The 26,693-nt window shown below is 47.9% G+C and overlaps 1 protein-coding gene across 9 annotated transcripts in view; it reads left to right on the forward strand.

Annotated features, from left to right (window-relative positions):
* PRDM11 (PR/SET domain 11) overlaps window positions 1-26,693 on the forward strand; it is a 95,928-nt gene that overhangs the window by 41,882 nt on the left and 27,353 nt on the right. For all 9 annotated transcript variants that reach the window (XM_061381229.1, XM_061381230.1, XM_061381232.1 and 6 more), the window contains one exon: window positions 24,083-24,150. In XM_061381229.1, the coding sequence (XP_061237213.1) occupies window positions 24,083-24,150 (68 nt within the window). The remainder of the gene's footprint in view (window positions 1-24,082; window positions 24,151-26,693) is intronic.

Consider the following 26,693-nt stretch of genomic DNA (forward strand, 5'->3'; position numbering starts at 1 on the left):
CAGCCTGGTCCCAGAGCTTTTCTGCCATCACTGCTGGACAAGTGGATGATGGATCTTGCTGTCCCTTTGCCCCTGTGACCCTTGGTGGCTGAGGGCCATTCGGAGGAGCCGCCTCTGTCAGTAGTCTGCAGAATCGTCAATGGAGCAATTTCTCCCTGAATCCTCCAGTGTGTTTCTGGAGGACCATTGTATGACATTTACAAAGGGTTTCCCCAAGCCCTCCTCTGGAGTGGATGACCTGGGGCTGGGGGCTGTGGGGATGTAGAGCATGACATTCAGCTAAAAAAGCAGTAAAATCCAGAGCTGGAGGTAAAGCCTCCAACAAGACAGGCACAGTCTCTGCCCTCAGTGAGTGGACCGTCTGGTGGGGGGAGCGGGCAGTGAACAAATACATTCACATATGACAGTTGCGGCTTAAGAGAGAATACAAGATGCTCTAGGGAGACAGCAGCGTTCACAGTGCTCTGGAATTTGGGGCCTGGAGCCTGCGTTCGTTATGTCAGCCAGGTTTGCTAGTTACTATCTAATGTGACCTTGGACCAGTCATTGAACCTCTCTGCGACAGGATAATTGTAACTGATGGTGAAGATGAAATGCGTCGATGCTGCAAAGTTCTTAGAATCGTGCTCGCCTCTAGCAAGCGTGCAGTGAATATCAGCTATTGCTGTTATTGTTCTTGGCCTACTTAAGGGGTTTGGGCAAGAGTTCCTCTGATCTGAGACTTAAAGAATGAGTAGCAGTTAGTCACAGGGGGATGAAAAATTGCTCCCTGTAGACAGAAGAGCTGAGAGAGAGGGACCCCAGGAAGTCTGGTAGGACAGCAGCAGTGAGCCTGAGAGGCAGAGAGGCAAGAATCAGCCGGGGAGGGAGATGGGGCCAGATCACGCTGTGTTCCATAGACCGTGAAAGTACGCCCTTCATCCTGCGGGCCAGGTAAGCCATCGGAACATTTCAGACAGAAGTGTGACCTGGAAGGTTGCAGAATGGAGAAGTGGGATTCTGGGTCAAAGGCTGGAGTGGAGATTCACATAAGGAAAGATAGCAGCTTAAATTCAGGTGCTAGAGGTGGGGACATTTGAAAGAGATTTAAAGAGGAAAATTCCTAAGATTTGTTGATGGACAGGATGTAAAGATGAAGAAGAGGGATTTTCAGATTTGAAAAGGAATTTCAGGCATCAAACTTGGACAGAGATGAGGGGGACATGGGACAAGTAGGAAAATCATTCCTTAACCATTTATGAGGGTCTCCTGTGTTCCAAGTACTGGGCTGACTCTGGGGACACAATGGTGGACCAGATCAGACATGAGTGCTGCCCTCATAGAGTTTACCGTGGGAAGATGAACTAAAGAATAAGATAAGTAAATGTAAAATGATGACTCTGAAAGGTAATGAAGAGACAGGGAGGCTAGGAGAAAAGTGATCAACAAAGGGATTTGATGTGGCCAGAAGTCAGGTAAGGCTTCCTAATAGCTGAGCTGTGATTGAAGGAAGAGAATTCCTACCGAGTGACGATCATGAGGACTGTCAGGATGGACGGGGCAGTATGAGCAACAGTCCTGTGGCAAGAGAGACCATGGCGCGTGTGCCCACCTGGAAGGCCACTGCGCTTGGAGTGCCGAAAACCCAGGGATCTGGAAGAGACAGACGTGGCCATGTAGGTCCCAGCAGGCCAGACTGGGACTTCTGTTCTCCATTTTAAGAACAATGAGGGACTTTCATTTATGTTTTAAAAAGGTGAGTTTGACTGCAGGCTGGAGAACTGATGGGGTAGGGGCATTGGTCAAGAATGGACATCCAGGGGACTTCCCTGGTGGTCCAGTGGTTAAGATTCTGCCTTCCAGTGCAGGGGGGCCTGAGTTCAATCCCTGGTCAGGGAATTAAGATGCCACATATTGAGCATTGTGGCCAATAAATAGATAAAAGAATGAGCATCTGCACCCCAGTCAGAGGGATGTGGTCATTCTCTAAGTCAGCGATGGTGGAGGCTTGGGCTTGGGTGGGCAGAGACATAGAGACAAGTGAACTGCTTTGTGGATATTTCCAAGGTGAGGGAGATCTGACTTGGAAAGAGACTGGCCTAAGTAAGGGAGAGGGAAGTATCAAGAACAACTCCTGCGGTGTTCTTCTGCCTCCAGGTCAGGAATGGTGTCTTTCTGTGAGAAATGGAGAACACCAGAAGGAGACTGGGTTGAGGGGAAGATCCTGATTTTGGTTTTTGGGGCTTGTTGAGCTTGGAGTGATGTCAAGATATCCAAGTGGTGATATCAACTAGGAAGTTAGATTATGGGTTGGGATCTTGGAAAGGAGGTCTAGAAATGTCACTTCATGAGTCACCTGTGCCTAAGCGGTCAGTGGGGCCAGAGGGCTGGAGGGCAGCACCCAGGGAGAACGGGCTGAGTGGGAGGTGGAGAAGCCTACGGGCTAAGCTTTGAGGAACTTCAACAGTGAACGGTCCAGAAGGGGAGCTTGATCTGCACGGGAGACACAGCAAGAGCCGCCTGAGAGGTGGGATGGCCGGAATGTCCAGCAGTGTCCAACTGGGCTGAGAAGCCAAGTGAGGAAAGGGCTCAAAAGTACCACTGGACTTAGTGCCGGGGAAGTCACTGGTGATTTTAGCAAGAGCTGATACTATAGACCACGGTTGCCAACCTGGGGCAATTTATACCTCCTCACCCCTTTCTGGGATATTTGTAAATATCTGGAGACATTTTTTGGCCATCACAACTTGGGATCTAGAAGGAAGAGGCCAGCGAAAGTGAAAGTCACTCAGTTGTGTCCGACTCTTTGCAACCCCATGGATTGTAGCCCACCGGGCTTCTCTGTTCATGGGATTCTCCAGACAAGAATACTAAAGTGGATTGCCATTTCCTTCTCCAAGGGATCTTCCCGACCCAGGGATCGAACCTGGGTCTCCTGCATTGCAGGCAGATTCTTTACTGTCTCAGCTACCAGGGAAGCCGGGGATGTTGCTAAACCTTTGATAATACACAGGGCAGCCTCCTACAACAAAGAGTGGTGTGGCCTCGCTTGTCAATAGATGGGAGTTGAGAAATCCTGAAGAAGAGTAATGAAATAAGAACCTCATTAGAATGGAGGTGACTGGTTTAGTCATCTTTCAGAAGTTTGATGAGAAGTAAGAAGTGGAGGAGAGACATAGGAAGGGTGATGGCTAAGGGAAGACTGGGGTTAAGGAGGTTTTTGTATTTTTTAAAGTGGGGTGCCCTTTATTCAGACACATGCATCTGAGTTGGCTTCTAAGTCTCAGACACAGGTTAACTTTACTTAGGTTTCCTTGATTATATTTTAAATTAATTATTTTTGACTGTGTTGTTCACCGGGTGAATGAATGAACCACATTCATTGCTGCATGTGGGCTTTCTCTAGTTGGGGCGAGTGAGGGCTATTCTGTAGTTGCGATGCGCAGGCTTCTCATGATGGTGGCTTGTGGGACACAGGCTCTAGGTGCGTTGGCTTCGTAGTTGTGTTGCACAGGCTTAGTTGCTAGTGACATGTGGGATCTTCCTGGGCCAGGGATCAAACCCATGTTCCCTGCATTGGTAGATGGATTCTTATCCATTGGATCGCCATGGAAGTCCCTAAGGGAGTTTGTTAATGAGACTTTAACTTCCTTAAAAAACCCAGTGGAGGAAATCTGTCTGAATATACAGTAGAAATAGGCATGATGGGTAAGCTTTTATGTTGCCTGAGAAGGTTCACATGGAGACATTTGATGTGGAGAGGTGGTAGGTCAATGTTTTTTCTGTCCCTTGAGGACTGTCTTAGAGATTTGGAGCTGATGAAGGGAGTTAGCTATAGTTGATCAAATGATGATTCTCCAAAGATGGCCAGGTTCTTCCCCTGGACCCCGTGAATGTGTTATCTTATATGGTAAAAGGGACTGCGCATGTGATCAAGTTAAGGATTTTGAGATGGAGAAATTGTCTTGGGTTACATGGGTGGTACCAGTGCAGTTACAAGCATCTTTATAAGAGGAGGGCAGGAGAGGCAGCGTCAGAAAGAAAACACTGGAAGATGCTGTCCTGCTGGCCGTGAAGATAGGGAAGGAGCCAGGAGCCAAGGCACGCAGGCGCCTCCAGAAACTAGGAAAGGCCAGGAAACAGATTCTTCCCTCATACCTTTTGAAAAACACTCAGCCCTGCCAACACCTGATTTTAGGATTCCTTACTTCCAGAAAAGCAAAACACATTTGTATTGTTTTAGCCATTGTGTTTGTGGCCATTTGTTATAGCAGTCAGTTCAGTTCAGTTCAGTCACTCAGTTGTGTCCGACTCTTTGCGACCCCGTGAATTGCAGCACGCCAGGCCTCCCTGTCCATCACCAACTCCCGGAGTTCACCCAGACTCACATCCACTGAGTCAGTGATGCCATCCAGCCATGTCATCCTCTGTCGGCCCCTTCTCCTCCTGCCCCCAATCCCTCCCAGCATCAGAGTCTTTTCCAATGAGTCAACTCTTTGCATGAGGTGGCCAAAGTACTGGACTTTCAGCTTTAGCATCATTCCTTCCAAAGAACACCCAGGGCTGATCTCCTTTAGAACGGACTGCTTGGATCTCCTTGCAGTCCAAGGGACTCGCAAGAGTCTTCTCCAACATCACAGTTCAAAAGCATCAATTCTTCGGCACTCAGCTTTCTTCACAGTCCAACTCTCACATCCATACATGACCACAGGAAAAACCATAGCCTTGACTAGACGGACCTTTGTTGGCAAAGTAATGTCTCTGCTTTTGAATATGCTATCTAGGTTGGTCATAACTTTCCTTCCAAGGAGTAAGCATCTTTTAATTTCATGACTGCAATCACCATCTGCAGTGATTTTGGAGCCCAGAAAAATAAAGTCTGACACTGTTTCCACTGTTTCCCCATCTATTTCCCATGAAGTGATGGGACCAGATGCCATAATCTTCATTTTCTGAATGTTGAGCTTTAAGCCAACTTTTTCACTCTGCTCTTTCATTTTCATCAAGAGGCTTTTTAGTTCTTCTTCACTTTCTGCCATAAGGGTGGTGTCATCTACATGTCTGAGGTTATTGATATTTCTTCCATTATAGCAGTAGTGGGACTCTAATCCAGTGAACTTATGTATTTGGGAGGGGATGGCTGCTAAAGTATGTGGAGAGGTGGAGAGAGGTATCTTGAGACAGAGGAGAAAGTGAGTTCAGGCTGGGGTAGGGGGAGAGGTGGAGGTGCCCACGAGATGCCCAGATGGAGCTGTCCCAAGGCACATTGGTGTGTGTGGGTCTGCAGCCTAGGGGGGAAGGCCAAACATATAAACTTATGCAGCTGAAGCCCTGGGAAGGGATGGGCAGAGGGCGAGAAGCTTGAGGCTCGAGAGCCCATTGGCTCGGGGGGCACACAGGTCCTGGTATTCTTGGCAGGGACGGTTGCTGCCACCTTGCTGTGGATTGAGGTGTGAGTAGGAGGAGAGGAGGGGAAGCCAGCAAGGATGATCAGCTTGTTTTCAAAGTCTGGCTGCTCATTGATCAATTATTATATGCCAGGTGTTTACCTCATTCTTCCTCAAGATGGTCCCGCAGGTGGAGGTGGCTGCCCTTCAGATGGAGGGTGCTGGGACTGAAGAGGTTCAGTAAGCGACCCCCAGCTCCTGTAGGTAGTACCTGGCAGACCTTGGGTTCCTTCAAAGATAGGATGTGTGATGCCTGGGGCTTTAAGGAGTTCCTTCGTGGGAAGACATGTGTGGTTGTGTGATTAAATTCAATTATTCAATTCAGCCTCATAGAACAACTCCCATGTACTAGGTACTGCACAGGAAGCTCTAGAGGTAACAGAAATGCACGAAGTTTGCTCTCTGCTCTTATAGAGTCTGTGGTCCCGCCATGGGCAGCAGGGGCCAAGGGAGATGAGGGGGGGAGGCCTGTTCCCAGCCCAGGGCGTTGCTGGTAGTCGTGGTGCTGCAGTAGACAGGAGGGGCGGGGAGAAGAGGAGTCGGTTTTGGCTGGGCAGATTGGGGATGGGTTTTGAAGGATGGGTAGGAGTTCAGTAGAGGAGGCCGATGCCTTCTCAGCCTGTGGGAAAGTCTCAGGGGAGAAAATCTCATACCCAGGGAAGGGCTAGGGGAGATCCCTTTCTTTCCCACCAGAGTCTACTCCTGGGACATCCCAGCCAGGCAAGCTTGGGATCTCTAAAGCAGGCATCTTCCCCAGGTTCATGGCCTGGCATGGGTCTGGGGTCTAAAGAAAAGGGAGAATAGCAAGGTCTGGAGTTTGCAGCCTGGTCCTAGACCAGCTCTTCCTGTCAAGGGTGGGCGTGGCCCTCAGTTAGGGGCGTGGCCAGAGGCAGCTATGTTGCTTCCTTGGAGGTTCCTCCCAAGGGCCTCTGAGCTGTGCCACCGGCATGGGTGTAGGGACGGTGTGGCTGGAGGTCACCATACCACATGGAGACTTTGACTTTGGTGATCCAGGGACACGAGAGGTGTTGAAGGCCTGGAGAGAACAGAAGTACAAAATGGCTTGAGCAGTGCCTGTGTGGGTGGGTGTGTGTGTTCTCAACTGGGGCCTCAGCTGGGGCAAAGCAGGAATGAGGAACAGCTTGCTCAAACGATGGGTTGGCTCGGTGTGAGAAAGGACAAATGGCCTGAACCATGGCCCCAATTTTGGACCAGGATCTAGAAGCCCCACTTCCTGAGTAAACTGCATTCACGTGTCAGATCCTGTCCCAAAGCCATACTTGATCTTGTCTGTTCTTGACCTTCTGCCTGCCTTCCAAAGCCCTGGCCTCCATCCAACAGAACACATTTCCTCCCATAACTCAGTATGTAGAGTCTCAGTGGAAGCAATGATGGTGCTCTAAGGATAAGCATAGCCGTTTATGTTTATTGAGTGCCCACTATGTATCTGGCTCTGTGCTCGACACTTCACATCATGATCCTATTTGATCCTAGCGATGCCCTTGTGAAGCAGATATTAGTCTAACCATTACTCTGCTGAGAAGCCTGAGGCCTGGAGAGGAGAAGTCATTCTGCACACAGCTGAACAGCTACTGAGTAACTGAGCTGAGAGTCGAACCTGAGCAGTCTGACTCTAGAACCCACTCTCTCATTCAGCCTCCTGGTCCTCTCCTCCTCCCGTACTTGTCTGGCCTATTCCTGCCTCCTGGCCTCGGTTGACTTTCTTCCTCTCATCCTTCCAGCCCAGTACAAGGTTCCTCTCCATCTCACCTCAGCGTGGAGGCAAGCTGGTCCCATTGGCTACAGTGTGATGGAGGTGTGGGGCCCAGATTGAGATGAACCAAATGGCCATTTCCACTTTCTATCTCTCCTTCAAGGCCTGACCTCCTCGGGAGGAGTTTTATTTATTATTTTCGGCTGCACTGGGTCTTCGTTGCTGCTCCAGGCTTCTGTAGTTGCCGGGAGCAGGGGCCACTCTTGGTTGCAGCGTGCGGGCTTATTGTGGTGGCTTATTGTGTAGCACGGACTCTAGGTGCCCAGGCTTCAGTAGTTACAGCGCACAGGCTCAGTAGTTTCAGCGTGTGGGCTCCTGGGCATGCTGGCATCAGTAGCTGTAGTACATAGGCTCAGTAGTCGTGGCACATGGGCCCAGGTGCTCTGCAGTATGTGGAATCCTCCCGTACTAGGGATCAAACCTATGTCCTCTGCACGGGGGTGGGCTCCCATCCACTGCACCACCAGGAAGTCCCTCGGAAGGAGTTTTGCCTTCACTTCTGGATGTTTGGAAAAGAAATGCCCCTTCCTCTACTTTCTCTTCTCCCTGGAAATATACAGACTCCATAAATCATTGCCAGGCTTGCCAGGCTGCCCTCAGACACTACAGGCCGGAGACGATGCTGCAGGCATGAGGTGCCTGGGGAGTACCAGGCAGCCATGTGGTTTCGGAAAGAGGCAGAAGAAAGAGGAGTCCAGCACAGGGTTTCTATTTAAATGTTTCACTGAGGCCCAGTCTGGTTCCAGAAGGGATTTAGGGCAGCCTAGCAGGATCTATAAAATATAACACGATAGCATATTAAAACTAGGAGAGAGAGAAGAAAGAAAAACAAGGGTGGAGATCCTAAATGGAGCCAGGAATGAGGCTAAAAATGCATACCATGATGACCTGTGTGTGCACTTTTAGCTATAGAGGTTCCAAATTTGGCGGCCACTGGGAAGAGGCAAGCTGACTCGGCTACCAGTGCTTTCTGGCCATAGCATAAGAAGTTGCAGGTAGCTCCCGAGGAGGCCTGCTTCTCCGGGTGGATCCTGGGCGGGAGGCTTCCCAGGGCCCCTTTTAAAGAGGACACCGTGCGGTGGGATCGCTCCCCTGCTGTCAGCTGGTCTCTCCGCCTGCCAGATTCCTACTGTTCTAGGGAGAAGCAGACGTGAAATGTGACTTCGGGGTTTTCCATTTCAGCTTCCATCATAAAGTGGAGATTTATTTTAAAACTTAAAAGATTGGGTGTGCAAAGGCTTGTGACACGCCCTCCAGAACAGAATCTGAAAACCCCCGGGTTGATGGGAGAGATGAAGTGTGAGCAGATGGTTGCAACAGCGCAAGACGTCAGGGGAGGCAGGCAGGTCTGACCGGGCTTGGGGGTGGGCAGGGCTCAGAGAAGGGAAGAGAAGAGTAACGGGCTGGTCCAGGAACGGAAGAATGCACATTTGAAGCAGGTCGGGCTTCTGGGTGTGTTTGAGAATCTGAGCAACTGAGTTTCATGCTTATTTACTCTTTATTCTGAAATTTCAAGCTCTGCAAAAGCATAAGAATTGTATGATCAGGAGCCACACACCCTGCATCTAGCCCCGCCTGTTGCTAACATTTTATAACAATTGCTTCAGTCTCTCTCTGTGTGTCCTGGCTTCCCTGGGGGCTCAGATGGTAAAGAATCTGCCTGCAGTGCAGGAGACCCAGGTTCGATCCCTGGGTCGGGAAGCTCCCCTGGAGAAGGGAATGGCAACCCACTCCAGTAGTCTTGCCTGGACAGAGGAGCCTGGTGGGCTACAGTCTATGGGATTGCAAAGAGTCAGACACAACTGAATGACTAAGCACCACGCAGCACAGCATAGCTACCTCCAGGCGCACACACACACACACACACATTCTTTTTTTTTTTTTCCTGAACTATTTGAGACCTAGATCCAGGTATCAGGCTTCGTGGCCATGCAGCGTCTGTCACCATTATCCAGCTCTGCAGTTGTACTGTGAAAGCATTCACAGACAGTACATGAATGAGCAAGTGTCGCTGGGTTCCAATAAAACTTTATTTATAAACACTGATGTGAATTCTGTATAATTTCAAATGAAATTTGAATTTATATAAGTTCTGAAAATCATACAAATGAAATTATATGGAAAAGGTTTCAGTTATGAAAAACAAGCAGAACCATGCTTAACTCACAGGCTGTGAAAACAGATGAGGGGTTGGATTTGACCTGCCAGCGGTAGTTTGTTGATCCCTGTCCTATGTAATCAGAGTATAGTTATTATACTCAGGATACAGTACTGTCTCAACTATAGTCCTTATTCAGATTTTCCCAATTGCCCTGAGGATGGCCCGGATAGTCTTCCCGCCATTCAGGACCCACTCAAGCATCACACATCGCATTTGGTTGTCACGTCTCACTAGTCTGCTTTATTCTGGAACAGCTGCCCAGATTGTGTTTCTCGTTCACAGTATTGCTACTTTGAAAGAGTTCAGGACAGTTCTTTGCAGACCCTTCCACAGTTTAGATTTGCCCGATTGTTTCCTCCCGATCGATTCAGGTTATAGATTTTTGGCACTGGGTATGTTGTGTCTCTCACTGCAGATAGCGAGAGCCTGTGGTGTCCGTTTGTCTTCCCTTTAACTCAGTGCTTTCAGCAACTATTGGTGATTCTTGCCTATATCAATTATTTTTCATGGCTTGAAAGGATTTTTAATCATTCCTTCTACACTTACGACTGAATATTCTTCTGTTTCGAAGAAGTGCTCAACTTTCTCCCCCACCCCATCCCTTAAGGTTATTTTTACTACCAGTATGGACTCACGGATGTTTTTTTCCTTCATTGTGCTATGGTCCATTCCTCTCATTATGCGTTTTGAGCTTTAAATTGCCCTAGAGTTGGCCAGCAAAAACCCATTCAGACTGGCTTCTTGTCCTTTTACTGTTTTCTTACTTTCTCATGCAAAGTTTTGTGGTTTTTTTTTTTTTTGCCCCAACACAGGGCATGCAGGATCTTTAGTTCCCTGACCAGGAATTGAACTTTGCCCCCTGCAGCGGAAGCACAGCATTGTAACCATTGGACTGCCAGGAAAGTCCCAAAGAAGATGTTCTAGTCATCTCTCTTAGGAGCTCAAACGTGATTTAGTGAGAAATAGTCTCTAGAAACCAAATCTCTGGCACTAGATGTGCACATTGCTCCTGGGGTGTCCTTGCTTCTAAGCCTGAACTAGGTTTTGAGGGGTGAGTTAAAGTGAGTGGCCAGTAGAGTCAGGAACCGAGGGAACACGGAGTCACAAGCAGTGGGGATAGCATGTCCAAGGGTCCAAGGGCACGTGTGTAATGTTGAGGTGGGGGTGGTAATAGGGCACAGGGTGCCCTGTAATAGGGTGAGAGAGGTACAAGGTGTGCTGAGACGGAAAGTGAAGATGATGCTGGAAAACAGTTGCTTTGCTCACGTTCTAAGATGTTATGGATCTTAGAACACTGTTGAATGACAGTGTCAGCTTTTCTAGGAATGAAAATATGGGCCTCAACCCTAAGGCTCCTCTTAATGTCAGAAGCATTAAATGGCATGACTTGTATAACTTTTGCAAATGCTGGTAGTTTTGTTATTAAATCATGAACCAAACCAAAGATATCCCCACTCTCCACAAAAATACTCTAGTTAACTAGTTTTGGCTGGAACTGAGTCTATAATTCTTAAAATCTACTATATGGAACAAAAATAAAACATGAAAAACTATTCTGAATTTTCAATATAAACCAACTGCTAACTTGACCTTCAACTTTCCTTGCCTCCTCAGCACTTCTACTGCAATTGTTTCTCACTTGGGTTATATTGGAGGCTTCCCTGGTGGCTCAGACGGTAAAGCGTCTGCCTGCAATGTGGGAGACCTGGGTTTGATTCCTGGGTGGGGAAGATCCCTTGGAGAAGGAAATGGCAATCCACTCCAGCACTCTTGCCTGGAGAATCCCAGGGACGGGGGAGCCTGGTGGGCTGCCGTCTATGGGGTCGCACAGAGTCGGACACGACTGAGCGACTCAGCAGCAGCAGCAGCAGGAGCTTCCATACTGGTTCCCATAGTGGCTGCAGCAATTTACGTTCCTGAAACAGCGCTCAGGGGTGCCCTTTGGTCCTCATCCTGGTCAGCGCTTGGTATTTCTTGTCTTTTTGATGAAAACCATTCTGACAGGTGTGCAGTGATATCTCATTGTGGTTTTAATTTGCATTTCCATGATGATTGGTGATGCTGAACATTTTTTCAAGGACGTGTTGGTCAGGTGTCTGACTTCTATCGTTTCAGTTCAGTTCAGTTGCTCAGTCATGTCCAACTTTTGCGTTTATCATTTATGGAGTCCCAATTATTTATGATTATATTAATTTTACTCTAAAGTTACTTTAAAAGGTTTAAACATAGAAACTAAATAAATACAACATTTCACACAGCTTTTAAACAACTATTAAACCAAGACAAACTTACGAATATAAAATGAACAGAACTACACAAACCAACGTAATTCAAATGAACAAAATCAGTGTCCTGTGTTGGATCATGTGTTACTGAAACTAAATCGCAGTTTATAGGGTGAATACGACAGTGAGGACTTCGACACAGATTCTTCTGAGTTTAGCATGCCTCTCTGCTTTTGTGTGCCATGTGACACTTTTATTTTCTTTATTTGTTTGTCTCTATTTAAAACACTGGGCGATCTTTTGTTAATACAACTGCCGCAGTGTTTCTTCGTCTTTGCCAGGATGCATTATTTACATATTAAAGTTTGTTCTTTTGTCATTAGCTCATGGCAAGTAGTAATAGTTGTACAGTCAGTCAGCTGTTACAGTGTAACAAGCTACCTCCAAATGCAGTGCAATAGAATGAGGGTCTGTAAATGTTTGTGTAAATGGCCAGATAGTAAGTCTTTTAGGCTTTGTGGCCCATATGTGTCTGTCAGACTACTCAACTCTGCCATCCATTAGTGTGAGAACAGCCAGAGGTGTGTGTATTCTAAGACTTTGTTTATGGAGGCTGAAATTTGAATTCCATGTAATTTTCACATGATAAAATAGTCTTCTTTTGAGTTATTTTCAACCATCTAGAAATGTACAAACCATTCTCAGATGGTGGGCTATACAGAACAGGTGGCGGGCTGGATTTAGCCCGCAGGCGCCGGCATATAGAACAGCAATCGTTTATCCTTGCTGGGGTATCTGCCGGCTGATTGCAGCTCCTCACTGATTCTGGTGTGTCCGCTGGTTGCCTGTGGTTGGGCTGGTTTAGCTGCGCTCCTCGGTGCTGCTCAGCCTCCAGGCACAGGGTGAACCCGGCTCTTCACCGAGGGCCAGGTCTGCTCCAAGTGTGTCTGTTCTGGGCCCAGACTCCAGGGACTCCCTGGGGAAGCTCTTCTTCTGTGGAGGCAGAGGCCCTGCAGGCAGGGCCTCACAAGCCCATGTCAAGCCTGTGTTTGCATCTTGCTTATTACCATCCCATTGGCCAAACAAGTCAGATGACCGAACCCAAAGTCAAGGAGTGAAGAATTAGAGGCCACCTGTAAGACAGAGTGTAGTGCAGAGTCTCATGGCCAGGGTAACAGGGAAGGGCGAGAGCTGGACCAATTCAGTCTCCCACACGTGCCAACTTGGAGAAGGAAATGGCAACCCACTCCAGTTATCTTGCCTGGAGAATCCTGTGGATGGAGGAGCCTGGTGGGCTGCTGTCCATGGGGTTGCACAAGTCAGACACGACTGAAGCGACTTAGCAGCAGCAGCAGGTGCCAACTCAGTCACAAGCCCAGAGCTGCTGCTGTTCCGTTGCTCAGGCGTGCCTCACTCCTCTCGACCCCGTGGACTGACTGCAGCCCGTTGGATTCGTCTGTCCATAGGATTCTCCAGGCAAGAATACTGGAATGGGTAGCCATTTCCTTCTCCAGGGGATCTTCCTGACCCAGGGATCGAACCTTCATCTCCTGCATTGACAGGTAGATTCTTTACTGTCTGAACCACAAGGGAAGCCTGTGTCTGTTGGTTCAGTCATGTCCCACTTTTCACGACCCCATGGACGGACTGTAGCCCACCAGGCTCCTCTGTCCATGGTATTTCCCAGGCCAGAATACTGAATTGGGTTGCCATTTCCTTCTCCAGGGGATCTTCCTGACCCAGGGATCGAACCTGCATCTCCTGCATTGACAGGCAGATTCTTTACCACTGACCCCTTGGGAAGCTTTCAGATCTGTAGCGTGAGGTACACAGTTTGTTTCCAGCTGATTTCTCTCTGGCGACATGCCCATTCTTTTAAAAATAATATTGACTGATTGATTTGTTTTTGGTTGCACTGGCTCTTTGTTGCTCGTGCGGGTTTTCTCTAGTTGAGGAGAGCGGGGCTGCTCTTCGGGTGAGGTGTGTGGACTTCCCATTGCGGTGGTTTCTCTTGTTGCGGAGTGCGGGCTCTAGGCTGCATGGGCTTCAGTAATTGCAGCTCGAGGGCTCTAGAGCGCGGGCTCAGTAATTGTGGTGCAGAGGCTTAACTGCTACAAGGCACGTGGAATCCACCACGACCAGGGATCGAACCCATGTCCCCTGCATTGACAGGCAGGCTGCCATCCATTGTACCACCAGGGAAGTCCAACATGCCCATTCTTATTTGCATTTTTGCTGCCCCCGAGATGGGCAGATTCTCCTGGCTCTCTCCCTAACCCTTGCCCTGAGACCCTCATGTCAGGCATAGTGAGGAGACCAGTCTCCTCACACTAGTCCTCAAGTCCTGGCCCAAGGACTCATTTCACCAGTTTCTCCAACAGCCAGATTTATTACCGCAGAGAGTGAGGCCGAGTGTGTGCAGGGTAGGGGGTGGTCCTTTCTGCGGCTGGATCCAGGGCCAGTTCCCTTTCCAGGCAGAGCAGAGGGACTTGGAAAGGGAGGAGGTGTCTGCATTGGTGACAGGGCTCTGGAATCTCTTTCCTCCCACTTGAGGGAAGTGTGTCTTTGGGCTAGTCGCCGTTCTGTCTGAGCTCTATTTCTCTGATCCATCAAATGGAGACCCCACCCCCAGTCTAGGGGAACATCCCCCATGAATTGTGAGTGTTCATGCTTGTGGCATGCCTGGTGCCTAGCAGGTGATGAGCCCGTTGCAGCCTGATTATCTCTAGTTAGCTTCATGTGGGTCTCAGGACTGACTGGGGGTGATGAATGAGATTACAGATGTGGAATTTGTGGTTGTGTGTAAGCATACTTCATTTCCCAGGTCCCCAGGGCCTTATGAAATTTGATAATTAGAATAATAAAAGGCAGCATGTAAAGTTTTTCCTCAGAATTGATGGGGATTGGTGCCAGGGACCTCCATTGATACCCAAATCCATGGATGCTCAAGTCCTTTATATAAAATGGTGGTGTTTGCAAACGACCTACACGTACCTTCCTGTGTACTTTAAACAGTGTATTTATTTATTTGGCTGTGCCAGGTCTTTTGTGGCATGTGGCAGTCTCTTTAGTTGCAGCATGTGGGATCTAGTTCCCTGACCAGGGATCGAACCAGGTACGTAGATAGGGCCGACTGTACTAATTCCATTGTTGGTTAAATGGTGGTGGGGAGGTGTGGGGATGGCTTAGATCGTGGTTCTTGAGCCTCCTTAGTCACCGAGGAGGTTATTCTCATATACCAATATTCATAAAATGCTGTACACGTTTTAGGGAATTCATCGACACCAAGTCAGGAATCCATGGCTTGAATAATCTCAGAGGCCCCTTTAAAAGTTCTTCATTCTGTGTTTCTGGGCGTAGCAGAGGTCAGAGTTCAAGTTCATGTCTAGGTTAGCCTCTTTGCATGCTGCTAAGTTGCTTCAGTCGTGTCCAACTCTTTGAGACCCTGTGTGCTGTAGCTGGCCAGGCTTCTCTGTCCGTGGGATTCTCCAGGCAAGAATACTGGAGTGGGTTGCTATGCCCTCCTCCAGGGGATCTTTCCAACCCAGGGACTGAACCCGCATCTCCTATGGTCCTGCGTTGGCAGGCAGGTTCTTTACCACTAGCACCACCTGGGAATGTCACCCTCTCAGTTTGCCATTCTGGGAAGTGACTGAAGGCACTGTGATGCCGTCAACCTCCTGGGCCTCTGGGAGGAGCATCTGTGTGAAAGAGCTTTGTCAACTGTCGATGGCTTCACAAATCATTTTTGTAACTGCTTTGCCCTGAGAGGAGCTGCAGAGCTGAAAATCAGAATTCTTTATGGAATCAATGGGTTCCTGGAAAGTTGCAAGCAAATCGGGTTTTTAAAAATCCAATCTCTGCAGCATCTGGTTATGGAACCATTTAGAGGAACCCAGCAGTGAATCGTCAATGGTGGCAGACGTTCTGCAGCAAAGCAGATTGTTCTTCCCTATTAAACTGCCCATCTTTCTGTAGCAGATTTGCTCAAACCAGCAGCAAAGCCAGGAGTTCAGAGAGGACCCCAGGACGTTCCTGATTAATTCTCATAAGGTCATCCGGGGAAGCCTGGGCTGACATCTGTCACGCGGCCGAGTGCTCAAGAGCATGGGCTATACCTACAGAGTCTGAACTCCAGCTGCCCCACACATTTCCTTTGTGGCCTCAGGCAAGCTGCCTACTGGCTCTAAACCTCAGTTTCCTAGTCTGTAAAATGGGAATAATAGTTGTAGTTACCTTCATTGAGTTGTGAGAATTCATGAAACAGGGTACCAGAGTACTTGGCACAGTGAAGTTGCTCCATCAATGGCAGTGGGTAATGTTTTAAGGCTGATATCTTTGTTATTACCATGGTCAGAAGTAACATTCTAGTCTACATGGACCCATGCCTGTCCCAGGGAGGCAAACCTCATGTTTTTTATATTATTTTCTGAGGGTATGCCCATGTAGAATCATAAAATTCTTAAACAGAATTTTATAGGTCATTTAGGAGAGACTTCCACTCAGTGGGAAAATTCTTTTTTCAGTTCCCCTGATAGTGGGTTGTCCTGCTGCTACTGCTGCTAAAGCGCTTCAGTCGTGTCCGACTCTGTGCGACCCCGTAGACGGCAGCCTAAACACCCCCAGTGACAAGAAACTCACCTCCTCACAAGGCTGCTTGTACTAGTGCAGGGCTATTCTGCATGTTAGAACATGCATGTTAGGACTGTTCTGCATGCACATTCTTCATGCCTAGTTCAGGCCTCCATCCCTCAAGTGGTCCTGGTTTTGCCTGCCCTCCCCTACATGAGGGTCCTTCCTACATTTTATGATGTGTCTGCTTACTCCAGCCTCTTCTTCTCCAGGCTAAGGGACCCTCTTCCAAAGGACTAAGGGACCGCCCTTCTCTGGTCAGACCCAGGTTGTCAGAGTCCTTCTCACATCACAGTGTTCAGAGCCTGGGCTGGTCTAAGAAGTGCTGAGTTCAGAGTGGCCAAGGAGTTGACCTTGAGGGATAAGGCAAGGGAGGGTGCTGGTACCCAGTCTCCTGGGGCCTGGTCCTGAGCATGTCTCTGGCCCGGCTGGCCCTTCCTGGACCATCTCAGTCCCAGGACTTGAGGTCTACAGCCTGCTCTCCACTTGGATGATGGGGGCTCATCAGTAGCATGTGATGTGCTCTGAACACCCTCTGTGATCCTGCTCTCCCCCTGCTTTGTCCACTAGAACTCCCTCACCCTCTTCTTCTCCAAGACTTCAGCTAAGATTCCACACCTCCCAAGAAAGTCCTCGATGACCACCAGTTACAGGGCTCCAGCTCTGTGCTCCCATGTTCCACAGAATTCCCCACCGTAGTTCTGACCGCAGGACAGCACAGTGGCCTCTTTGCATGTCCGCTGGACTGTGAGTTTTGTGAGAGCAAAGACACTGCATTCCCAGATCACCATTTTATCCCCGGAGCCTGTCCGTGTAGCTGCTGCCTGGGTGATGTTTGTTAAATGAATGAATCCTTGATTGGAGAAAAGCCTGACTGATGGAAAAGAAAGATATGTCAAGAAGCATCCCTCAGCAAACCTGGGATCTGAACCTAGCAACAGAGATCTTAGGGAGCTCCAGAGTCCCTCACAGCTCCCCACCCAGGACTCTCAGCCCAGCTGAGGCTGCAAAAAGTCTGATTATAACTGCTTGTTGTAATACATTTAGCTATACAACAATAATGCATATAGTTTTATAGCTATATGTTGTAATACATGGAGTTTTACGCAAACCTCCCACCACCCAGAATGAATCATAACTGACATTTGGTCCCCTTAATAAACATAATCATGACTGTTTATGGAGTGCCTTCCACATCAATCATTATGGCAGGGCTGCAAGGTTGGTTTCCCCATTTTACAGATGAGGATACTGAAGGCTGGCCAGTGAAGTCACCTGCTCAAGGCCACTTAGCTTGTCAGTGGTGATGCTGAAGTTCCAGCCGATGCCTCAGGCTCCATGGCTCTCACTTCCCACTAGGCATTCTTGCAGCTGGCTTCGGGACCTACAGACACTTCTGTTTCCCCCCCGGAGAGAAAGGAGCAATCAGAAAGTGCTAATGAAGGATGATTAATATTATGATAACGTACATGGTTCCATGAGATTCTTGGGAAGGTCGCTGAAGACTGGGGTGTCATCTGGGGAGACTGGCAGGGGAGGGGAGACCTGGCCTGCATGTTTTCTCTTTTTGTCCATGAATTTTAAACCACGGAGACAGTAAAGTCTCAAAAATAGACAAAGCAAAAGCTGCATCCTCCTTCCCTCTATCTCCCCTCTAGAGGTAACCAGGTATGAGAGTTTGAAGTGTATCTCCCAGGCTTTCTGTGCATAGATAAACACACAGAGTGATGTGCTGGCAGATAGTTAACAACCTGCTGGCGATGGTTGTGGTGGAGAATACATGTGCCAGTTTCCTTGGTGTCAAGGCTCCCCGCATGTCTGGTTTCAGACCGCCAACATGAAGGTACTAAATGAGCAGATGGGAAGAGCTGTCTTTAATTAATGACAATTAATCTATAGTATTTCTACTTTACAGATGCCAACATCCTCAAGAACATCCACATTGTGAAATGTAGTAAAGTAATTAGGAAGCTTTGGGCATTTGTTACCTATTAAAAATTAGAATATACTGAATTTAAGTTCATATAATTTAATTTTTAATAATGACCGTGTTTCACAGCTGGTTCATGAGACTGGAAAATTTCACAGTCAGTTCTCGGTAACCAGGACAAGCCAGTTCTAGCCACTCTTTTCCTTTCCACTCGAGTATGAACCCTATACAGTTTTTTTTTCCCCTTTAGCTTGCTTGTTATTTAAAAGGCTCTTCATCAGATCATTCATTCAACTAGGACTCTACTGCATGCCGTGGCCTGTGTTAGGGACCAGGGCCAGGCCACCGTCATGAGCAGATAGCCGTGTGCTTGGTCTTCATCAGCTTTCGGTGTAATGGAGGAGCAGTCACCGCATTGACAAGTAGACACACCCTGCAGTTAGGCCTCTCAAAGGAAGCAGCAGGACCACATTTACAGACAGTGTGAGAAGGGCGGGCGTGTGGAGGTCAGGGTGTGGAAGGGGAGAACCTCCTTGAGGTTCAGATCAGGAAAAGCTTCTTCCGAGGAGCAGACAGAAACCAAGACCCCAAAGATAAGATGGGACCAGCCACGCGAAACCTGTTGGGAAAGAGTTGCCCTAGGATAACACATTCATGTGGGTGCCATTTCTGTAAACTTTACAAACATGCACAGCAATTCTGTGTGTTATTTTTTAAGAAAAAGTCCTGGAATAGTAAGAATCAAGAAGGCTCCCTTCCAGCCTCAACAGGAGGGTAGTTACCCTTGGAAGGAGGGTGGGAAAGACAGTGAGTTGGAGGCAGAGATGGTCTTCAATGACATCCGTGTATTTTCCTGATGTTAGGGGAGACTGAGGTCTGGGACAGAATTGGCTGGTGGTTGTTTTTGCTGGCTCTTGCTGATGGATACAGAGCGATCAATTGCATTGCTCTTTATAATTTCTCAACACCTGAACTATTTCATGATTATTATTTTTTAAAGAGTCGCTGCAGAAGAGTGAATGGGGGAGAGGCCTGAGAGAGTTGGGAGGTAGGCAGGGACCACGTTGTAAAGAGTTGAAGATGATGACCTTAAGTATGATTTTTGCTTTAAGTACAGTGAATGCCTTCTTGAGCTGGTGGGCGGCATGTTCTGAAGTTTACATTAATAGGGTTCTCTGGCTGCTATGAGGAGAATCAGAGGAGAGTTAAGAAAGGCACTGGGAGGTTAGTTGGGATCTCTTGTCGTTGTCTTGAGGAGAGCTGATGATGGCTGGAAGCAGTGGAGACAGGAGCAGTTTTGAAATCAGGTTCAGATGACATGCTGAGGGATTAGATACAGGGGATCAAGAGAGGGAGGCATGACCCCTTTGTTCATAGTACCACTGTTTACAATAGCCAGGCCACAGAAGCAACCTAAAAGTCCACTGAGAGATGAAGAAGTAAAGTAAATATGTATGTAGTATATACATATTGACACAATGGAATATTACTCAGCCACAAAAAAGAATGAAATAATGCTATTTGCCGCAACGTGGATGGACCTAGAGATTATCATGCTAAGTGAAGTAAGTCAGAAAGAGAAATACAAATATCATATGATACCACTTATACGAGGAAATATGACACAATGAACATATCTACGAAATAAAAACAGACTCATAGAGAACAGGCTTGTGATTTCCAAGGAGGAGGGGATGGAGGAGGGAAGGACTGGGAGTTTTGGATTCGCAGCTGCAAACTATTACCTATAGGATGGATAAGCAACAAGGTCCTACAGTATATGGCACAGAGAACTATATTTGATATCCTGTGATAGACCATAATAGAAAAGAATATGAAAACAGATATATATATATCTGTGTGTGTATATATATGACTCTCTGCTGTGCAGAAGAAATTAGATACAACATTGCAAATCAACTGTACTTCAATACATTAAAAAAAATAGGGAGGCATGAAGGATGAATTTTTTTAACAGCTTTGTGGAGATATAGTTCACGTACTATACACTTCATTCATTTAAAGTGTACAGTTCACTGGGGTTTGGTGGGGATGGCTTTCTTTCTGAAACCTGAGTGGATGGTGGCTCCAAATGCTGTGAAGGAGAAAAAGGGAGGAATAGGCTGGGGGTAGGGCCTGAGGTGAGTTTGAACTGCCAGTAAGACATCACATCGTGTGGGAAATTAAATATTCATGCCTGGGGCTTGAGATGAAAATCTGTGAGTAGTGAACAAATTGAGAGTGTGGGAATAGATGTAAATACCCAAAGAAAGAGTATAGTTAGAGAAGGTGTGTGTGGAGGAGGCGGTGAGGCTTCCAGTCCAGATGGATGGAGAGTTCATGCTTTGAGCCCCCTCCCCCCAGATAAAAGGAAGGAGAAGAAAAGAGAGAAGCATAAAGTGACTGCCGGGCTGAAAACAAAGGCCCATAGAGCTGTCATCTGGTACAGGCAGAGACAGCCGTCAGTTTTAGCTCCTGAGGGGCACTAAGAAATAGAAGTGTTTGTGTGAGGTGGAGAGGGGTGCCAGGTTGACTGCTTAAAATGAGAAAAAGCAAGCAATAGGCAGACAGACTCCTATTCAAGATGAGCCTCTGGACCCAACCTCCAAAACTAATGACAATTAATGTTACAAAGAGAGCCTTCAAAAACAATGACAATTGAATTCACTCTAATTAAAATATAAAAATAGTATTTTTTTGAAAATGAATTTAAAACAACTGTTTAGGGTCTGTCAGGAATAGGTTTGACTGTGAGATTCAAAATAACAGTGGCTCATGCAAAACAGGAATTGTGTTCTTCTATGAATAAATTCTGAGCCTGTATTAAGTCCTCAGGAACCTAGCTTGATCCAGCTAGTCACTGTCTCAATGCTTGGATTATAGCCTCATAGTCCAAGGTGATAGCTAGAGCTCCAGCCATTACATCTGCATTCCAGGCCATAGGATGGTAAAAGGGTATATATCAGCTGACTTTTAAAGAAGTTTTCAGGAAGATGATGCATGACACTTCCACCTCCACTCTACTGGCCAGAACTTGGCCAGAGGAGAAGTCAAGAAATGTATTCTGTTATTACAGATAGCTAGGCACTCAGTTATAATCCAGGGGTTCTGTTACTATGGATGAAAGGGATAATATATCATTAACACTCACAGCTTTGGGATCTTCAAAGAAAGAGTAAGGATAACATCCATTAAGAAGAATAAGACTGGCGTTTTTTGTTTGAATTTAAAACCTCTCTCTTAGAAAGATGGTGTTAAGAGAGTGAATAAACAAGCCACAGACTAGAAGAAGGTCTTTGTAAGTCATATTCTGATAAAGGAATTATATCCAAAATGCATTAAAAAACAAACAAACTCTTGTGCGCGTGTGCTAAGTTGCTTATTGTGTCTCTTTGTGACTCTGGACCGCCAGGCTTCTCTGTCCATGGGATTCTCTAGGCAATAATAGTGGAGTGGGTTGCCATGCCTTCCTCCAGGGAATCTTCCCAGCCCAGAGATCCAACCCACATGTCTTATGTGTCCTGCATTGGCAGGTGGGTTTTTTAACACTAGCGCCACCTGGGAAGTCCATTTCAAACTCTCAGAACTCAACAGTAAGAAAAAAAAAAAGTCCACTATTTTAAAAATGGGCAAAAGATTTGAATAGACACTTCACCAAACAAGATATGCAGCTGATAAATAAGTGCACAAAAAGATGCTCAAGTGTCATTAGTCATCAGAAGAATGCAAATTAAAACCACAATGAATACTGCCTCATACCTGTCAAAATGGCTAAAACAGAAAAGCCAGTTCATCCAAGTATTGGCAAGGATCTGGATCAACTGGAAATCCCACATACGACTGAGGGGAATATAAAACGGTGTAACCATTTTGGAAAACAGTTCAGCAGTTTCTTAAAAGTTGAACGTATTCTGACCATGTGTCCCAGCAATTCCACTTCTACGTATTTGCCCAACAGAAATAAGTGTATGTATTTATACAAACACCGGTGTAGAGAAGGGACGTGTGGACAAAGTGGGGAAGGGGAGAGAGGGACGAACGGGGAGATCAGGATTGACATACGTACACTGCCATGTGTAAAGCGGCCGGCAGTGGAGGCTGCTGGACAGCACGGGGAGTGCATCTCAGGGCTCTGCGATGACCTAGGGGGGTGGGTGGGGGATGGGAGGAGCGTGCAAGAGGGAGAGAATATATGTATACATATAGCTGACTCACTTCATCGTGCAGCAGAAACTAACAGAATATTGTAAAGCAATTGTACTCCAATAAAAGAAAAAGATTTGCTAGTGATGTCTTTTAGCAGCGTTACTTGTAATAGCCAAAACTAGCCACAACCCAATGTCCCGCAATAGGTAGACTAAAAAAAAAATAATGACGCATCCAAGCGATGGAATACTACTCACCAGTACAAAGAAATGAACTCTGGTACACACACCAGGAGGAACGAACCTCAAAATAACTGTGCAGAGTGAAAGAAGGCAGACATGCCTTCCATTTGGTTCTATTTGTATAAAGTTATGGACCACATCTATGGGGCTGCACAGAGTCAGACACGACTGAAGCGACACAGCAGCAGTAGCAGCAGCAGCAGCAGCAGCAGCATGGACCATGCAAAGTAATTTGTAGTGACAGAAAGCAGCTCTCTGGCTGCCTGTGGAACTGAGAATGGGAGATATGGAGAGAGGCAAGAGCGAGGGATCACAGAGGCCATAAAGTAGTTCTTAGGGATGATGGATATGTTTATTATCTTGACTATGATATATACACTTGTCAAAATTTATCACGACATACTGTATGTTAATTATATTTCAATAAAGCTGTTAGAAAAAGAAAGAAGGAGCACAGCATTATGAAACAAAATAAGAAAAGATGAGTGTGAAAAAGAACTAATTGAAATAGAAATTTCTGGGAATGAAAAATATTATTTGCATTAAACATCTTTTAAAAAGGAAGGAAAGAAAGGAAAGACATCAATAGTCATAAACTCTGGAATGAACATGGTCAAAGAGAGAATGAGTGAGTTGAAAGAGCATCCCAAGAAATTTTCTGAGAACATCACCCAGAAAGACATAGAGGGAAAATTATGAAAGAGTAGTTGTAAGACCTGGAGAATAGACTGGGTTCCGACCATATGTGTTTAATGGCACTTCTGCAAGAAGAGACTAGAGAAAATGACTGAGAAGCCGTACTCAAAAGCGTAATAGCTCAGAATTTTCCAGAGTTGAAAAGGAGGTATAAATCCTAATCGAGTAATATGCTTGACAACTAATGAGAATTTTAAAAAGTAAATCTCCACTTTAAAACCACATAGTGAACTGCAGAACATCAAGCATAAAGAGGAAGGCTTAGAATTTGCTGTAGACGGATTACCCACAAAAGAACAGCAGAGACTAATAGTAAGTTGCTTAAGAGCCTATGGCAGCCTTTTTGGCAGTCTTTATTTTCTGAAAGAAAATAAACTTCATCTGTCTAGAATTCCATATCCAGCTGAACTGTGATTCAGAAATGGTGATGAAATAAAGACAGTTTTATGGAAGATGAAGGGGTCCACCCCGAACCCTGAGGTTCTTGAATATTTAGAGATTGGGGAGAGGAAGGACCCGCTGGAATCACGTGTGCCCGGTCATCTGGTGTCAGCCTCTATCTCCCGCAGAAACCGTGGAGAGAGAGGAATGCCTGAATTCAACTGCTGTTGCAATGTGATGTTCTTGGCAATGCCGCTTGTTGGCATGTGCTGGGTATTCCTTCAAGGCAGAGAAGGGAGATGGGATCCCTGCCCAGCTCCGGGTCGGTCCTGCAGCAATGGGGGCTTAGTAGGGAGGCCACAGGGAGGGTTCTGGGTGGTGGCCTTGGGCCCTGGTCTGGGGAGGAGGCTGGGGACGCAAGAGTCCACCCCTCAAAGATGCCCATTTCAAGACTGTCTCTTTCTTCCAGATTGTGGACAAAAACAACCGCTACAAGTCCATAGATGGGTCAGATGAGACTAAAGCCAACTGGATGAGGTGAGTCCTGCTCTCTGCTGCTTTCCCAAGAGCCTTGTCCAAACTCTGGAAAGGAGGCCAAGGGAGCACGTTGGCCCTTTAGAGTCTCCAGTGGTGGAAGTCCCTGAAGGCCCCGGGACTGCTCTTGGCAGGAACATGTCTAGCTCCGGGGGACCAATCCTCTGACTCCCCCAGGCTTCCATCAGAGGGTCTGGAGGAGGCCTGTGGCAGACCAGCTGTTTACGGGGACACACATGTCAGTGTCTCTGGAGGCCCCAGGCCCCAGCCTGCTGGCATTCTCGCGTGGAGGTGGGGGTGTCCCTGGACTGTGACACCTCTCGCAGGCAAACTCCGGCTGGATGGGGTGCAGGACACATCAAAGTGCAACTCCCAGCCATTGTTTAAAAGGCCCCCAGGGAAAAGGGCGCAGTCCCTAGATTAGTTTTTGATTGTTAGAGTGATTTTGTCCATTGCTGGGGACAGAAGTTTGCACCAGAAGGATCCTTCACTGCCAGCCAGAGCGAGCAGGAGACTGGCCCAGGGCCACCCCGAGGCAGCTGCGCCGAGCTTTCCTTTGGGTTCTATGCTGCTGGCTTGTGTGGTGTGCCTGGGAGTTGGGAGGCATCAGCGGGCAGTATGGGAGGTCAGTCTTGCCTCATTGCCTCCTTGGTGGCCTGTCTCTGGGATTCAGGAGCTGTGAAGAGGTTAGTAGCTGGGTTGTGAGCTGGGTCTTGGAGGCCTGAACCCGAGGCAGTACCGCACCATGGATCAGGCCCTCTGTCAGTGTCTGTGCCCCGTAGGGCTAGGGGCTGGAGGGTAGAGGAGAGATCATGCTTGGAGGGAGGGCAGTTAGGGCCTCCCTGAGGGGAGTCTGCTGGATTTAAACCCTGAGACTTGCCAAGCAAATGCAGAGAAACTGGTTTGAGGTGGGGAGGCTGCGGTGAGTTGTCTGGTCCCCTTTCCCTGGGCCCCACTGCCCACGGGTCTCCCACCTGAGGCCGGCTGGCAGCCGGGCAGCTGTGGACACTCTCCAGGACACTTAAGGATTCGCTCCCTGATTTGTCGGAGCTGCTGTCCTCATTGTGATTGAACAGGTACAGAAGCGGAACCGCTGAGAACAGGCAGGCCCAGTCTTGTGCCATGGGGACCTGCCCCGTTTCACACAGTCAGGTCAGCTGTGCCCTGAAAGTGGCTCCAAGAAGGTGGGTGGACATCTCTGGCTGCCCTCTTCTCCTCGATCACTGGGTTCAGGTCAGATGAGCACGTGCAACTCAGCCCTTATTCCTGAGCACCTGCGGTGAGTCAGAGCCTGTACGGGGCGTCCTAGATAGATGGGCCCAGCCCTGCTCCCCGGCCCTCCCAGGACTCACACCTTCTGCTGTGGAAACTGCTTTTTCTAATGAGGCTGTTCCAAGGAAGTGAGGGCGATGTGCTGTGGGGGCTCAGATGAAAGCGAGGGTGGGGAGGGCCTTTGAGCTGGGCCTTCAGGGGAGGCATTTGAGGGCACTTGTAAGCAAAGACTCAGAAGTGGGGAGTGGCGACCAGGTGTCCAGCGGGCGATCAGATGGGCTGCATGGCCCAGACCCCTGGCCCGTGGCTCTGGCCTGGCTTTAGGCAAGCAAAGGAAAGTGTGTGTGAGTGTGATCTGCGTCAGGCCTTTCTGCACTGAAGTTTTGGCCAGGAGAGCTGATTCAGTTCCACTCTTCCATGTATCTCTGATCTTTCCGTTTGGGGACAAGGCTTTGCCATCACTGCAGAGAAGGGGATTCATCACCTGTGCTAACTAAGTGGTCATCTGGCGCTCCCACAATTCTGACTTCATCGGGCTGGGACTGAGTCCAGGGCGTCGGCAGTTTGTAAAGCTCTCCAGAGTGATTCTGATGCACTGCTGGGGTTGAGAACCACTGCTCTGCTCTGATCTTCATGCTCCAGTGGTAAAGTGAGGCCCGGAGCAGAGCAGGGTCAAGATGATGTGGTCAGCGGCAGAACAGGACTGGAATCCATCTCTGAGCGTCTGGGCCAGTGTTCTTTCTGTGCGTGAGGGGCCAGGCCAAGCCTGGCTTCCGGGGCCTCATGTGGGTGGGTTCTGCTATTGCTGCCTTGCTGGCCTGGCATCTGTCCTGTTCCTGCTCCAGGACCCATTCTGATTCAAGATGGTGCCAGGGTGGCCCACAGCTGGAGGGCCCTCATCTCATTAGAGACTCAAGGGGTAGGCTGGGGTTGGGTCTATGGTTTATTGACGGGGAGATAGCCCTCGGGTGGTTCCTGGGTTGAGGGGAAAGCCAATTCATCCTGGGACCCTCTTCTTCCCCCTTAATGTACGGCTTCCATTTGTACAGCTCCTAATTTGAGGACACGTTCACTAGCTTAGGGGCTTGCAGAAGATCGAATGGAGTTGATTAATTTTCTCAAAACCTAAGTTTAGGCTGGGAATAGAATGGACACCCACTTGTTGACTCTATGGCAGCCCCATAGTGGGTGCTGTGCATTCATGAGATCGGTGGTCCACAACCCTGCAGGGGCTCTTTTTGTCTCCTGGAAGCAGTGTGTTGAGATGTTTTTGG

This window comes from Bos javanicus, chromosome 15, assembly GCF_032452875.1.
Source record: "Bos javanicus breed banteng chromosome 15, ARS-OSU_banteng_1.0, whole genome shotgun sequence".
NCBI classification, from domain to species: Eukaryota; Metazoa; Chordata; class Mammalia; order Artiodactyla; family Bovidae; genus Bos; species Bos javanicus.